The 14,998-nt window shown below is 44.2% G+C and overlaps 1 protein-coding gene across 32 annotated transcripts in view; it reads left to right on the top strand.

Moving 5' to 3' along the window:
* The window catches only part of LOC119979521 (uncharacterized secreted protein ARB_06108-like), a 44,647-nt gene that overhangs the window by 12,890 nt on the left and 16,759 nt on the right, over nt 1-14,998 (top strand). For 11 of the 32 annotated variants that reach the window (XM_038821880.1, XM_038821866.1, XM_038821887.1 and 8 more), the window contains 3 exons: nt 200-223; nt 3,908-3,934; nt 8,463-8,492. In XM_038821880.1, coding sequence (XP_038677808.1) covers nt 209-223; nt 3,908-3,934; nt 8,463-8,492 — 72 coding nt within the window. In that variant the 5' untranslated portion in view covers nt 200-208. Of the gene's footprint in view, nt 1-199; nt 224-1,770; nt 1,795-3,479; nt 3,504-3,907; nt 3,935-8,462; nt 8,493-14,998 lie in introns of all 32 variants that reach the window. The other 21 variants (XM_038821859.1, XM_038821861.1, XM_038821864.1 and 18 more) reach the window with 4 other exon arrangements.

A 14,998-nucleotide genomic window follows, 5' to 3' on the forward strand; every position in this document is an offset into this window, starting at 1 on the left:
GCTGAATGGAGCTTTTTAATGAGGGAAGATTGTGGTAAACAGAGATATTAACAATGTAGCTTGAAATTCTAAAGCTAATGTTGGGAGAGTGAATGTTAGAAATAACAGCCAGACCCGGCCTTAGTGTGCTGGATTTAAAGTGGGAAATGTCTTTTCTTCCTTCTTCTCAAACACTTTTCTCCACGTGTTCTATCCATAGACTACGCCTATGAACCAGTTAAAGGTAAGGATTATGGTTTATAGAGATATTAACAACGTAGCGTAAAATTCTGCAGTTGATATTTTCAGAGTGAATGTTAGAAGCAACAAGCAGATCCAGCCTCAGCGTGCTGAATTTAAAGTATTAAATGTTTTTTTCATCGTTGTTTCAAACATCTTTTTCCTTTTTATCTATCCGTAGACTACGACTGTCAACATACTAAAGATAACGATTTCCAATCCATTCAGATAATGTTGTAAAGCACCTCCCCACACACCACATTACCCACAATAGTACAGTCTGCACACCTGTTTCATTCTATATTTAATGGTCTTGGCAAAGGAAGGGATGGTGGATTAACTAAATTGTGGAAACTGTTTGATCCTGTCAACAATATCAACCATGGTGTGGTGATCTGCATCACTGTAAATACACAAGGGGTTAATGTAAATACATGTAGACTAGCTAGACACTAGAGGGAGCACCAGAGACATGACACACACACACTCAACCAATAGATCAGTTGGATAGGACACGACCAATGTGCATCCACGATACACACGGTGGTGACACGACCACCCGAGGGCATTACACCAACCCATATATAAAGGACACCACACACATGATCTACCTCTTTCCAGTGGAGACAGTCAGTGAGTACAGGGTTGATTCAATATCATTCCCACCACGTGGATTGTAGCAGTCTGGTTAGTCAGTCTGAGTAGCTGTAGTAGGATTAACAGTAGTGTCAAACCCAAGTTATAGAAGTGTATATAGTTTAATAAACGTGTTGAAGTTATCTCCACGTCTGATCCTTCCTTTGTCGAGTGCACCACAAGGAAGCTGCTTATGCTACACCTAGAGCATAACAAGACACATGACTCAGAGGTAGCATCTCCCCTCTCAGTCAGAAGAGTGAGTACTGAGCTCTGGGATTACATCTGATTCCCTCAGACATTTTAATAATACAAAGGAATGATGTTTGTGTCTGATATAGGGGCTGGTTTAGCTCACCAGGCTAAATCGCTGGCTTTTAAAGCAGGCCAGCAGCACGGTTCGATTCCCGTACCAGCTTCCCCGGACAGGCGCCGGAATGTGGCGACTAGGGGCTTTTCACAGTAACTTCATTGAAGCCTACTCGTGACAATAAGAGATTTTCATTTTCATTTCATTTTTCATATACATCACTGGCTCAGACTAACTTTGATTCATTTTTGACCGGTCGTCATATTGATGCTTTTGTTCCGAAGGTTAAACATCCAGATTTGCCCCTCAAACAACATCACTCATATACATTCGCTTAATCCAGGATTTACGCTGACTTACAGAAACTATTCTGTTTGGCTGATTGTTATTTATTGATTTTGACCTTCAGAGTAAACATTCAGACTTGTTCCTCTGACAGCTTCACTCAATCCTGACTCCTTGAATCCAGAAGCTTGAAATTCACCAGCTGATATTTTAAGAGTGAATGTTAGAAGCAAGAAGCAGACCCACCCTCAGCGTGCTGAATTTTAAATGTTTTTTTCATCGTTGTTTCAAACATCTTTTTCCTTTTTTGCTATCCGTAGACTATGGCTATCAACATACTAAAGGTAACGATTTCTAATCCATTCAGATAAGGTTGTTAAGCACCTCCCCACACATCACACCACCCACAATAGTACAGTCTGCACACCAGTTTCATTCTATATTTAATTGTCTTCGCAAAGGAAGGGATGGTGGATTAGCTACATTGTGGAAACTGTTTGATCCTGGTCAGCAATACCAACCATGGCTCAGAGGTAGCATCTCACCTCTCAGTCAGAAGAATGTTTGTTCAAGGCCACAACATGAAGGCTGACACTGTAGTAAGTGCTGAGTGAGTACTCAGCTCTGGGATTACATCTGATTCCCTCTCAGACTGCTCGTAGTATTGATGCTTTTGTTCCTGAGGTTAAACATCCAATTTGCCCCTCAAACAACATCACTCATATACATTCGCTTAATCCAGGATTCACGCTGAGTTACAGAAACTCTACTGTTTGACTGATTGTGTATTTATTGATTTTGACCTTCAGAGTAAACATTCAGACTTGTTCCTCTGACAACTTCACTCAATCCTGACTCCACCTTTTAGTTATAGAAAAGATCCTAGATTGATTTAACCTGCATCTTTCCAAAACATTTACACACCCTGAATACACAGCAGGAATCCATATATTTATATTTAAATAATATATTTATTGTCCAATCCCTGTTTCTCAGATGAACCGTACATCAGAAGTCACTAAAACAGAACCAGGCAGGTGGAGGACTGGCAGTACCTGTTCCTCAGTTCGAATTGGTGATCCTGTTATGATCTGACAGCTCTTGGGTCAATTTTATTTCCCACAATTTATTACTGAATTTGGCCGATACAGGAGAACTTTACCTTCAGCCAGAGTGCTAAAGGCTGGCAGATGATTGGACACACATCACAATTCTCTGTGAATTTCACTGGAATGGAAATTAAGGCAGGGTCTGTAACAGGTGGCCTTTCTGTTATCACCCATTTCCTCTCCCACGGAAAAAATTATTTTCCTTCCCAATGTTTTTATTCCTGATCTCATATTAATTACAATCCAGTTCACAACAGCACACATAAGAAATGCTGATAATATCAGTGCTTTCCTCAATCTTCCTCCTGTACAGCAGTCTAGCCACGTTCATTGCAAAACATCAACGATCACCGAAGAATCTACCTTCTCTAATGATCCAGAGCTGTGACTGGGGAGCTGTAACTGAAAATGGTTCAGGCTGGGTCACTGTCCGTCTGGATTTTGCACATTCTCTCAGTGTTTGCATGAGTTTCGCCCCCACAACCCAAAGATGTGCAGGCTGGATTGGCCATGTTAAATTGACACTCAATTGGAAAAAATGAATTGGGTACTCTAAATTAAAAAAAAAAAGAAAATGGTACAGGGATTGAATTAATCCTTGTGATACCAACCACCAAACAATGTGTAAAGAATTTTTCCACGGGTATTCATATACTCAGAATGACAAATCATTCAGCAAGATAACACAACAGAGAAATAAACTGATGGAAGTAAATGGACACTTTGAAGGATGTGCTGGATGGATATTTTTAATGAGGGAAGATTGTGGTAAACAGAGATATTAATAATGTAGCTTGAAATTCGAAAGCTGATGTTGGGAGAGCGAATGTTAGAAATAGCAGCCAGACCCGGCCTTAGTGTGCTGAATGGTCTTTTAATTCTTGTTCTCAAAAACCTTTTTCCATGTGTTCTATCCATAGACTACGTCTATCAACCTGCTAAAGGTATGGATTTCCAATCCTGTCAGGATAAAATTGAAAGCAGCTCACAACAATTCAAAACCAGTAAACACAGCAACATCCCATCACCCACAATATCACAGATTGCATACCCATTTCATCTCACTTTTCATGGTCTTGGCAAAAGAAGGGATGGTGGATTAGCTAAATTGTGGAAATTGTTTGGTCCTGGCCAACAATGCCAACCATGGCTCAGAGGTAGCATCTCACCTCTCAGTCAGAAGGATGTGTCTTCAAGGCCCAGAACAGACTCCAATCCCATCACCAACAATATCACAGATTGCACATCCGTTTTAGCCAGACCCGGCCTTAGTGTGCTGGGTTTAATGTGTTAAATGTTCTTTTCATCCTTGTTCTCAAACACCTTTCTCCATGTTTTCTATCCACAGACGACTACGTCTATCAACCTGTTAAAGGTAAGAATTTCTAATCTCTTCTAATTTGCACGGGTCTCAGAGAGTGGGAATGATTAACTACCCGTAGACCTTGCAGGATACGAACTCCCCCATTAGGGGCCGGGCGACCTCTAACAATGTCTGGCTCTGTATGAAAAGAGTAGGCCAGTAAGACACCGACTTGTGAAGACCCAGTAGGGAACTACTGGAGCTGTGTATAATAATAGTTGTAAAATCCACACAATCTAGGTCTCTCTACATTCGATCAGTTTCAATGAGATCCCCCTCATCCTTTTAAACCCAAATGAGTACAGACTCAAAGACCTCAACTGCTCCTTGCATGACAAGCCCTTCATTCCTGGAATCATTCTTGTGAACCTCCTCTGGACACCCTCCAAGGCCAGCATATCCTTCCATACATACAGGGCCCAAAACTGCTCACAATATTCCAAATGGGGTACATCCCTGCTCTTGTATCTAGCCCTCTTGAAATGTATGCTAACATTGCATTTTCATTCCTAACTGCCAAATGAACCTGCAGGTTAACTTTCAGAGAATCCTGAACTCTGAGTCCTGAGTCTCTTTGTGCTTCAGATTTCCAAAGCCTTTCCCCATTTAGAAAATAGTCCATGCCCCTATTCTTCCTCCCAAAATGTATAACACTGAACCTTTACACATTGTATTCCATCTGCCACTTCTTTGCTGACCCTCCTAGTCTGTCTAAGTCCTTCTGCAGCCTTCCAGCTTCCTCAATACTACCTGTCTTTCTACATATCATCTGCAAACTTAGAAATTAAGCCCTCAGTTCCTTCTTCCAGGTCGTTGATGTATATTGTGAATAGTTGCAGAACACCACTAGTCACCAGCTGCGATCCTGAAAAGGACCCCTTTATCCCCACGTTCTGCCTTCTATCAGTAAGCCAATCCTCTATCTAGGCTAGTAGCTTGCCCCTAACACCATTGGCTCTTATCTTATTTTTTAGCCTTGTGTATGGCACCTTGTCAAAGGCTTCTGGAAATCCAAATGGACCATATCCACTTGCTAACCTTTGTAAAACTTCCTCATTTCCTCCTCAAAGAATTCTAACAGAATTGTCAGGAATGACCTCCCCTTGACCAAGTTCTACTGACTCAGCCATGCACTTCCAAGTACTCCGCAATCTCATCCTTTTTTTCTCGAAATTTAGAGTGCCCAATTCATTTTTTCTAATTAACGGGCAATTTAGCATGGCCAATCCACCTAACCTGCACATCTTTTGGGTTGTGGGGCGAAACCCACGCAAACATGGGAGAATGTGCAAACTCCACACGAACAGTGACCCAGAGCCAGGAAAGAACCTGGGACCTTGGTGCCATGAGGTAGCAGTGCTAACCACTGTGCCACCCTGCTGCCCTCTCAACCTTAATAATGTAATTTAAATATGGGTGGTATGGAGCTAACCACGACCAGGGAATTTTCTTTCTTTCATCTGCATATAATGATACCCTGTGTTCCTCCCCCTGGCGAGCCGAATAAAGGTGGATTTAGTGTGGAATAGTGGTGGGATAATGTCCCATTATCTTTGGCAGGCCGGGTCCAATCGGTTATGATGAATATCTTGCCGGGACTTTTGTTTTTATTTGTGTTTTTCGGTGCTCCTGCCCAGGTTTCTTTTCCACAGGGTCAAGCCGCTTACTTCAGCTTTATTTGGGCGGATTTAGCCCCAAAGACTCAGAGGGTGGGCCCTTCAGAGTGAGAGGGAAGCATGAGGTCTAGCACTGCAAACTTGTTTTATTACTGGTCAGCCAACGTGGAGCGGGTGTTGGGGTGGTGCGTGGATCCGGGGGCTTTCTGGGTTCACGTGTAGAGGGACAAGCTTGTTAGCATTGGTAATGGCACCAATTCCATTGGCTCGCTGGTACTCGGTGAACCCATTGGTGGTATCCACGTGACAAATATGGAGGAAGCTCCGCTAGAATTTTAAAATGGAGCAGCCTCAAGGCTGGCTCCCATTTGTGTCAACCGCCTGTTTCAGCCAGCAAGGCTAGATGCCACATTTGGTGCATCGAGTGAGAATTGCTGGAGAGAGTGAGAAATTTATTCCCGGAGGAGTGGTTTGCCAGCCTGGTGGAATTGAAGGAGAAATTTGGGCTGTCAGGCTCGGACATGTTTAGGTACCTGCAAGTTTAGGTTCTACGGGAGATGGCAGCCAGTTATATTGTATTTCAGAGAGTTGGTCACTGTTAGATGGGGTGGGGGAGAAGGTACAAATGGGGGGGGAGTGAGTGAGTAAGGGGGGGCTTTTATTTCTTGGATGGATGAGTCATTTTCGGGATATGCGTTTGTTTGAGGATTATTATTTGAATTTCTTGTAATTTTGTATAAAATGTTAAAACTTAAAAAACAAATGGACTCCAAAATCTTACCAACCACCCAAGTGAGGCAAACCGGCCGATAATCCCGTCTCCCGCCTCCCTCTCTTCTTAAACAGGTGTGTTACATTAGCCATTTTCCAGTCTTTTGGGACCCTCCCTGACTCCAGTGATTCCTGAAAGATCACCACCAATGCCTCCACAATCTCCTCAGGTTTATCTTTCAGAACCTTGGTGTGTAGTCCATCTGGTCCAGGTGATTTATCCACCATCAGATTTTTCAGTTTCCCCAGCATCTTCTCCTTAATAATGGCCACTAGACTCACCTCTGCCCCCTGATTCTCTTGAGGTTCTGGTATCCCACTGGTGTCTTCCACCATGAAGACTGATGCAAAGTACCTATTCAGTTCCTCTACATTTCTTTGTTCCCCATTACCACTTCTGTAGCCTCATTTTCCAGTGGTCCAATGTCCATTCTTGCTCCTCTTTCACCTTTTATACATCAAAAAAACCTTGCAATCTTCTTATATATTACTAGCTAGCTTACACTCAAATTTCATCTTGATTCCCCTTGTTAGCGGAGTTAAATGAGTTGAGTTCTTGAGACCGTATGGAACTTTAACAAAATGTATTTTAATAACATTTGCAATGCTTGGGGGGGGGGGGGGAAGCCTGTGGGTGGGGGGGGGGGGGTTCCTTCACCAGGGCGGGCCTCCGATGTGGTTCGGCCCACGATCGGGGCCCACCAATCGGCGGGCCGGACTTTGCCCCCCCCCCAGGCCTACTTCCTGGCGCGACCAACCCCTGAACACCGACCCCATGTTGAGTCGGGGTCGGTGCGCCTAAGAAGTTCCCCACGCATGTGCAGGAAGGTGCGGCCCAACTGCGCATGCGCAGGATTGAGCTGCCCCAACTGCGCATACGTGGGTTGGCGCGGCGCCCATTTGGCACCGTGTAAGGAGGCTGGAACAGCATGAACCACTCCAGCACCGTGCTGGCTCCCTGTGGTGCCAGATTAGGTTGTGCCCGGCCCTATTCGCGCCGCCGTGAAATGCGACAGTTTTCATGACGGCATTCACACTTGGCCTCAATATCAGAGAATCGCCCCCCTATTGTCCATCTGCATTACAATGCAAAAGAATATTCTTCAGACAGTCAGTAATGAGATGGTGAGTGTCCTATCTCCCTGATACTTGCGTAAGGGTATGTGCACAATGCCCCTTCCAGACATGCCGGAGCCAGGCTGAATGTTTTCAATTAGTCCCTTTTGCTAAGGCTTGGAAATGTGTTACCTGAGATATACCTGCTTGTACTATGCTAATTTGTGTTTGTCCACATTTGGGTTTGGAGACTGTCTCATGTGCACCGCAGATTTTCCATTTTTCCTACTATACCCCTTATTGCTTTCTTTATATGTCCTCTATTAGCACCCATTTCCTACACAAAGGAAAACATGATTTCACTCCCAAAGTGTTTTTTAATTCTTGATCACATGTTAACAAGCCCCAGTGTCGGCGAAATTCCAATCTGGCTCACAGAAGCACACATAAGCAGTATTGATAATATCAGTGTTATCCTCAATCTTCCTTCTGTACAGCAGTCCAACCAGGTTCATTGGGAAAGGCCGACAGTCATCAAGAATCTACCTTCTCTAATAATCCAAGCTGTGACTGGTGAGCTGTAACTGAAAGTGGCTCAGAGTTTGAATTAAACCCTGTGATATCAATCACCAAACTAACGGGTTCACCTCAACCAACTATTTCTGAGCATCAATTTAGTGACTTCAGTAAAATAGTAAATAGAAGAGATTAGCTCCAATGCGTAAATAATTTGTCCACTGGTATCCACACGTTCAGAATAACAAATCCTTCAACAATCTAACACAACAGAGGAAGAAACTGATGGGAGTGAATGGATACTTTGAAGGATGTGCTGGACGGATATTGTTAATGAGGGAAGGTTAATGAGGTATATAGATGGGTTGGCCATGCTAAATTACCCTTTAATTGGGAAAAAAAAAGTATTGGGTTCTCTAAATTTATAAAATAAATATGAAACAATGTAGCCTGAAATTCTACAACTGATGTTGGGAGAGTGAATGTTAGAAACAACAGCCAGACCCGGCCTTAGTGTGCTGGATTTAAAGTGTTAAAAGGTCTTTTCATCCTTGTCCTTTCTCCATGTTTTCTGTCCACAGATTATGACTACAGCTATCAACCTGCTAAAGGTAAGAATTTCCAATCCAGATAATGTTGTAAACTACCTCCTCACACATCGAAACCACTAAAGACCGGTACACGCAGCAACATTTGGCACAGAGATCACCCGCTATAGGGCAAACTGCACACCTGTTTAATTTCATTTTTCATGATCTTGGCAAAAGAAGAAATGGTGGATTCACAAACATGGAGAAACTGATGCTGGTCAATAATACCAACCATGTCTTAGAGATAACAGGCTGGATTCTCTTGTCTCCCAGCCACGAGTTTCTAGCCGTTTGTCAATGAGATTTTTTTATTTATTTAGTGTAACCGATTCATTTTATCCAATTAAGGGCCAATTTAGTATGGCCCTTACCCTGCACATCTTTGGGTTGGGAGGGCGAAACCCACGCAAACTCTGGGAGAATGTGCAATTATCAATGGGATTTAACACTGAAACTACCCCACACCGCCACGAAACCCGCGGTGTGCACTGCAAGCAGGAAAAGAGAATCTCAATGTCCGGAGAATTCGGGCCAACATCTCACCTCTCAGTCAGAAGGACGTGTGTTCAAGGCCTAAGGTTGGGATTATCCTGCTGCATGTTTCTCAGCAGTGAGAGGAAGTGCACTGTTCGCTGGTGGCGGGATTGTCTGCTCCGGCTGCTGTCAATAGGAAATCCCACTGAGGCCACCCCACTCCGCCAGGAAACTCACAGATGGGGAGCATAGAATCCCCCTGCAAGGCTGAAGAATTCCAAGTTATATCTGATACCCTCTTATGTGATGTAACGCTCCAAAGGAATTACTTCAGTAATCTAACTTCCAGCTTCACAATTTTTGCTGGTTGTATCATTGATGCTTTTGTTCCTCACAGTAAAAAAAATGAGACTCGTTCCTCTCACATCTTCACTCAATCGAATTCACCCTGAGTTACAGAGAACATTCTGGATTGATTTAACCTGCACTTTTCGAATACATTAACACACCCAGAATATGCAGCAGGAATCCACCATTTTATTTATTGTCCAGTCTCTGTTTCTCTGTTGATCCGTACGTCAGGAGGCACTAAAAACACAGACCTGGAAAGAAGTGTCCAGTGAGACAGTTGATGCATTGGTTTTTAATCTTAGTTCCCTTGATACAGGAAAGCTTGCATTAGTTTGGAAGATAGAAAATGTAACTCCAAAAAGGGAGTGAGAAATCAGAACAGTTAGTCAGTTAACCTAACATATGTCACAGAGTAAATATTAGAAGCCATTATTAAAGATGTTATAGCAGTACACTTGGAAAAATTCAAGACAATCAGACAGAGTCAATATGGTTTTGTGAAAGGGAAATGATGTTTAATCAATTTATTGGAGTTCTTTGAAGGAGTCACATGTATTGTGGATAAAGGGGAAAACGGTGGATGTACTGTACTTAGCTTTGCAGAAGGAATTTGGCAGAGAGCCACATTAAAGGTCATATAGGAAAATAAAAACCCATGGTTTGGGAGGTAACATACTGGCACGGATTGAAAAAACTGAAGGGGCTGCTAAATTGGCCGACCGCTCAAAAATAGGTAGGAAAGTAAATGGTGAAGAGGGCAGAAGCAGGCTACAATAGGATAAAGATAGGTTAAGTGACTGGGGCAAAGACCTGGCAAATGTAGTATAATATGAGCAACTGTGAAATTCTACATTTCAACAAGGAGATTAAAAAAGCTTATTATCTAAATGGTGAGAAGGTTGTTGAGCTCTGAGATGCAGAGGAATCCGAGTGTCCTTATGCATGAATTACAAAAGGCATAGGTACACATAGGTTCAGCAATAATTAGGAAAACTAATTAAAGTTATAATTTATTGTGAACAGAATTTAAGACAAACATGGGGGAGTATGCTTCAGTTGTACAGGGCACTGATGAGACCACATTTGGATTATTGGTATAATTTTCCCAAAATATGGCAAACTATCATTTTTGGTGAGAAAATTGGTTCATTCCCATCGGACCCGGCGGCGCGACCCTGATTGTAATCTTTAGGCACTTCGAATAATTATTTTCCCCCACATGAAAAATGCCATGCCTGAGGCACGAAGTGGAGTTGCTGGCATTGGACTGGGGTGAGCACAGTAAGAAGTCTTACAACACCAGGTTAAAGTCCAACAGGTTTGTTTCAAACACGAGCTTTCGGAGCACTGCTCCTTCCTCAGGTGAATGGAGAGGTATGTTCCAGAAACATTTATACGGACAAAGTCAGAGATGCCAGGCAATGCTTGGAATGCGAGCATTTGCGGGTAATCAAAACATTACAGATTCATGTCGCATTACATTCACCCCCCACCATCTGGCCTGGATCTGCAAAATCCTACCAACTGTCCTGGCTTGAGACAATTCATACCTCTTTAACCTGGGATTACCCCCAATCTCTGGATCTGTAATGTTTTGATGTACTTCAGATGAAGGATCAGACAGTCGGAGGTCTGCTGGATCGAAGGACAAAACTGTGCCCAGACAGGTGCCGTGCCTCTGGACACGTTCATTCCTCGGCTGTTTCAGTCACAATGGCAGAACCAGGAAATCCAGGAGGGGTTCTCAGTGACATTCTGCGACGACAAGGCCGAATGGAGGAGTCCCAAAACCTTCAATTGCAGGAGATTGTGCCAGCGCTGTGCGGCACTCAGGCAACACTGTATGGGTGGCGACTGCAGTGGAAAACTTGGGGGGCAAGATGCCAGATCCATAACCGCTGAACTCCGAAGCATGGCTCAGTCCCTGAGGACCATGGCCGAGGAATCCAACACTGTTAAACCTCACGAAAAACATGGCGACTCACCAACTCACCCTCCCTTGGGACTCGTGGGATACGAGCACCCAGTTAGTGGGTGGAGTCCCATCAGTTAGAGCTCATAAAAATAGTCTCACAAAAGCCAGCCCAGACTGGGACACACAGGAGCAATAGTACCCGATTGGGACCTTGGGACTGTAAGCCGCGTTGTGGTCTTTACTTTTGTTGTCGAATTAGACTTCTTTTTGGGTTTACCTTTTCGGGCCTCCTGAGCTTTTATAAACACCATGATCCACACGAAGGGAGTCTCCAGGACTGGCAGCGCCAAATGACATTCAGGCTTCTGGAGCACAGTCCAGCTGCCCCTCTGTCCCATGGAGTAACCCAGGGGCCCATGAGCATCCGGAGAAAGGAGGAACAGCTGGAGCACCTCGCGGGGCATTCCACCCAGGAGAACCTAGGAGTGACCTGCCCTTCTGAATTCCCCCTTCCTGATACCGGCACAACTCAGGGGCAGCGGGCCGAACAATGATGCAGAAACATCAGGCGACAGAGCGTGGAAGGCAGCAGGCTGCCTCCATTGCTGATGTGCATCCTGGGAATACACCTAGACATAGTGGGAAGGTTAGCAACGCAATGGAATTGTAGGATCAGAGAGTGGGCACGGGTGAAGTTAGGCACAGATAGCTGGGGTCTTTATCAGATGTCACAAATGCACATATTACGAGAATATTGCAGAATTGCCAGCTCAACTAGTTCCATACCGATCTCAATCGATAAGCTGAGAGATGAACAGAGAGAAAGGATGAGGTTGGTGTCGCAGCTGCTTAGCTTCAGTGCCTCCCCACACCCTTTATTCTCCTGGTCCTGGTAGTAGCCAGAACTTCACCTTTTCTGGTGGCTACCACTCACTCACATCTCAGGTGCCCTTCTATCTCCATTGCTTGCCCGGCCCCGACTAATATCCTCGCTCCGTCAGAATTGCCTCTGGCCTCCTGCCTAGTAGTCCGCTTCTTTGATCTCTACATCCCTGGGTGTTCCGACAGGAGGTTTCAATGGTCACCCATCCTTCATGGACAGGGTCAACTGAACGGTTCTGTCCACCTTGAGGGCTACTGGTTGCTCAGTGGCAGGTGCTGCGGTCTGACACTTATGCAGTTACAGTCCCTCTCTGTTGTTTTCACCCAAAGGGTTATCCTTGAACCATGAATTATTACCCCTGTCCTTAATAACTTTGAGAATGTGGGCAGCTGACATTGTTCAGGGTTAACTCATGAGGTTCAATTAGTTTGACGGTCATGTGTCTCAGGAATGTTAGAGGGCACAATTAATAAATAAAAATAAATAATCTTTATTGTCACAAATAGCCTTACGTTAACACTGCAATGAAGTTACTGTGAAAAGCCCCTAGTCGCCACATTCCAGCACCTGTTCGGGTACACAGAAGGAGAATTCAGAATTGCCAAATGACCTAACAGCGCATCTTTCGGGATTTGTGGAGGAAACCGGAGCACCCGGAGGAAACCCACATAGGCGCAGAGAAAACATGCAGACTCCACACAGTGACCCAAGCCGGGAATCGAACCTGGGACCCTGGAGCTGTGAAGCATCAGTGCTAACCACTGTGAATTACTTTCTGCTTCAGGGTTAGGCACTTTTCTTACTCAGGCTGTATCAAGGCTGCATCAAGGCTAACAGGTGGCCATTCCCTTTCAGAGTCACATCCACACAGCCCCTTAGGCATTATTCATTCAGTCTCATCACACCCTTCCCCCACCATCTCATGAGTCCTGCACCCATAGGCATCCCATACCCCGGTGCCACTAACAGCTGACTACCACAGAGCTCATTAAACTTTAATAACCCTTCAGACTGAATGGAATACTCCAAAAAATATTAAAACGACACAGGCAACTGGCTTAAGAGCAACGCACAACAGCCACAACCCCCAACCCAGAGGACACCCCCAACCACCCCGAGCACTCCAACACTACTGAACGCACCCCCCTTGCAACCTCGCTCCCCCTCTTGATACTCTGCAGCTGGCTCTGCCCCTTGAACTCTCTGGTACTAGATGGGGAAGTGGTGCTCATCTCCTTCCTCCCACTTGGAGGTCATTCACGTTTTTAAAAAACGTTGGAGAGATTTGGTTTGTATCCAATCGAGTTTAGAAGAGTAAGAGATTATTTTACTGGAAACGTAAAGATCCTGAGAGGTATTGACAGGGTAGATGTTGAAAGGGTGTTTCCACTAGTTGGAGAATCTAGAACTACAGGTCAATATTTAACAACAAGGTGTCACCCATTAAAGACAGAGGCAAATAAATTATTTCACTCAGTATCATGAGCCTCTGGAACTCTCTTCCTGATGAGGCAGTGGAAGAATAGTTTTTGAATTCTTTGAAATCAGAGCTAGATAGATTCTTGATTAACAAAGGGATGAAAGGTTTTCACACTGGGCAGGAATGTGGGGTTGAGGTTACAATCAGATCAGCCATGATTAGGAGAAGGTTCGAGGGGCCAAAAGGCCTACTCCTGTGCCTAATTCGTATGTGTGTATCTGCCAATGCTCCTGTGTAACCAGGCCAGTGGTGGGCTGGCAGTGGTCATTCCTTCCGATTGCTGATCTTGCTATGATCTGGCAGCTTTGGGGTCACTTTTATTTCCCACAATTTATTATTGAATGTGAGCGAGAAGGCAGGTGAATTTCACCTTCAGCCAGAGTGCTAAAGGGTGATCAATGATTGGACACACATCACAATTCCTGCCTAATGATTATATTAACATCACTACAATGCAAATTGAGGCAGGGTAGATATCAGGCGGCCTTTCCATTATCACCCATTTCTTCACCAGAGAAAAAGCTATTTCACTGCCAAAATGTATTTTATTCCTAGTCTCATATTAACAAGTCCAGGGTCTACACAATTCCAATCCAGTTCACAGCTGTTCACATAAGCAGTGCCGATAATATCAGTGCTATCCTCAACCTTCTGGACAGCAGTCCAGCCAGGTTCATTGAAAAGGTGAACAGTCACCAAGAATCTACCTTCTCTAATGATCCAGAGCTGTGACTGGAGTGCTGAAATTGAAAGTGAAAGTGGGTCATGGTTTGAATTAAACCTTGTGTTACCAACAACCAAAAACTCGTATTTACACACTCATAATGACAAATCCTTGAACAAAATTACACAACAAAGAAACCGATAGGATTGATTGGACACTTTGAAAGATGTGCTGGATGGATATTTTTAATGAGGGAAGATTGTGGTTTACAGAGATATTAACAATGTAGCTTGAAATTCTAAAGCTCATGTTGGGAGAGTGAATGTTAGAAACAACAGCCAGACACGGCCTTAGTGTGCTGGATTTAGTGTTAAATTATCTTTTCATCCTTGTTCACAAACACCTTTCTCCATGGTTTCTATCTATAGTGGACGACTACGGCTATCAACCTATTAAGGGTAAGGATTTACAATCCTTTCAAATAAAGCACCTCCCCACACATCAGAACCACCCAAGACTGGTGAATACAGCAACATTTGGTGCAGAGATCGCCCACCATAGCACAGTTTACACACCCACTTTTCATGATCTAGGGAAATGAAGGGATGGTCGGTTAGTAAAAGTGGGGAAACTGGTTGATCCTGATCAACAATACCAACCGTAACTCCGAGGTAGCAGCTCACCTCTCCATCAGAAGGTTGTGTGTTACGCAAAGTCTCTCCCTGCATTTACATGGGTCTCACCCCCACAACCCAAAGAT

This window comes from Scyliorhinus canicula, chromosome 16 (genome assembly GCF_902713615.1).
Source record: "Scyliorhinus canicula chromosome 16, sScyCan1.1, whole genome shotgun sequence".
Classification (NCBI taxonomy): domain Eukaryota; kingdom Metazoa; phylum Chordata; class Chondrichthyes; order Carcharhiniformes; family Scyliorhinidae; genus Scyliorhinus; species Scyliorhinus canicula.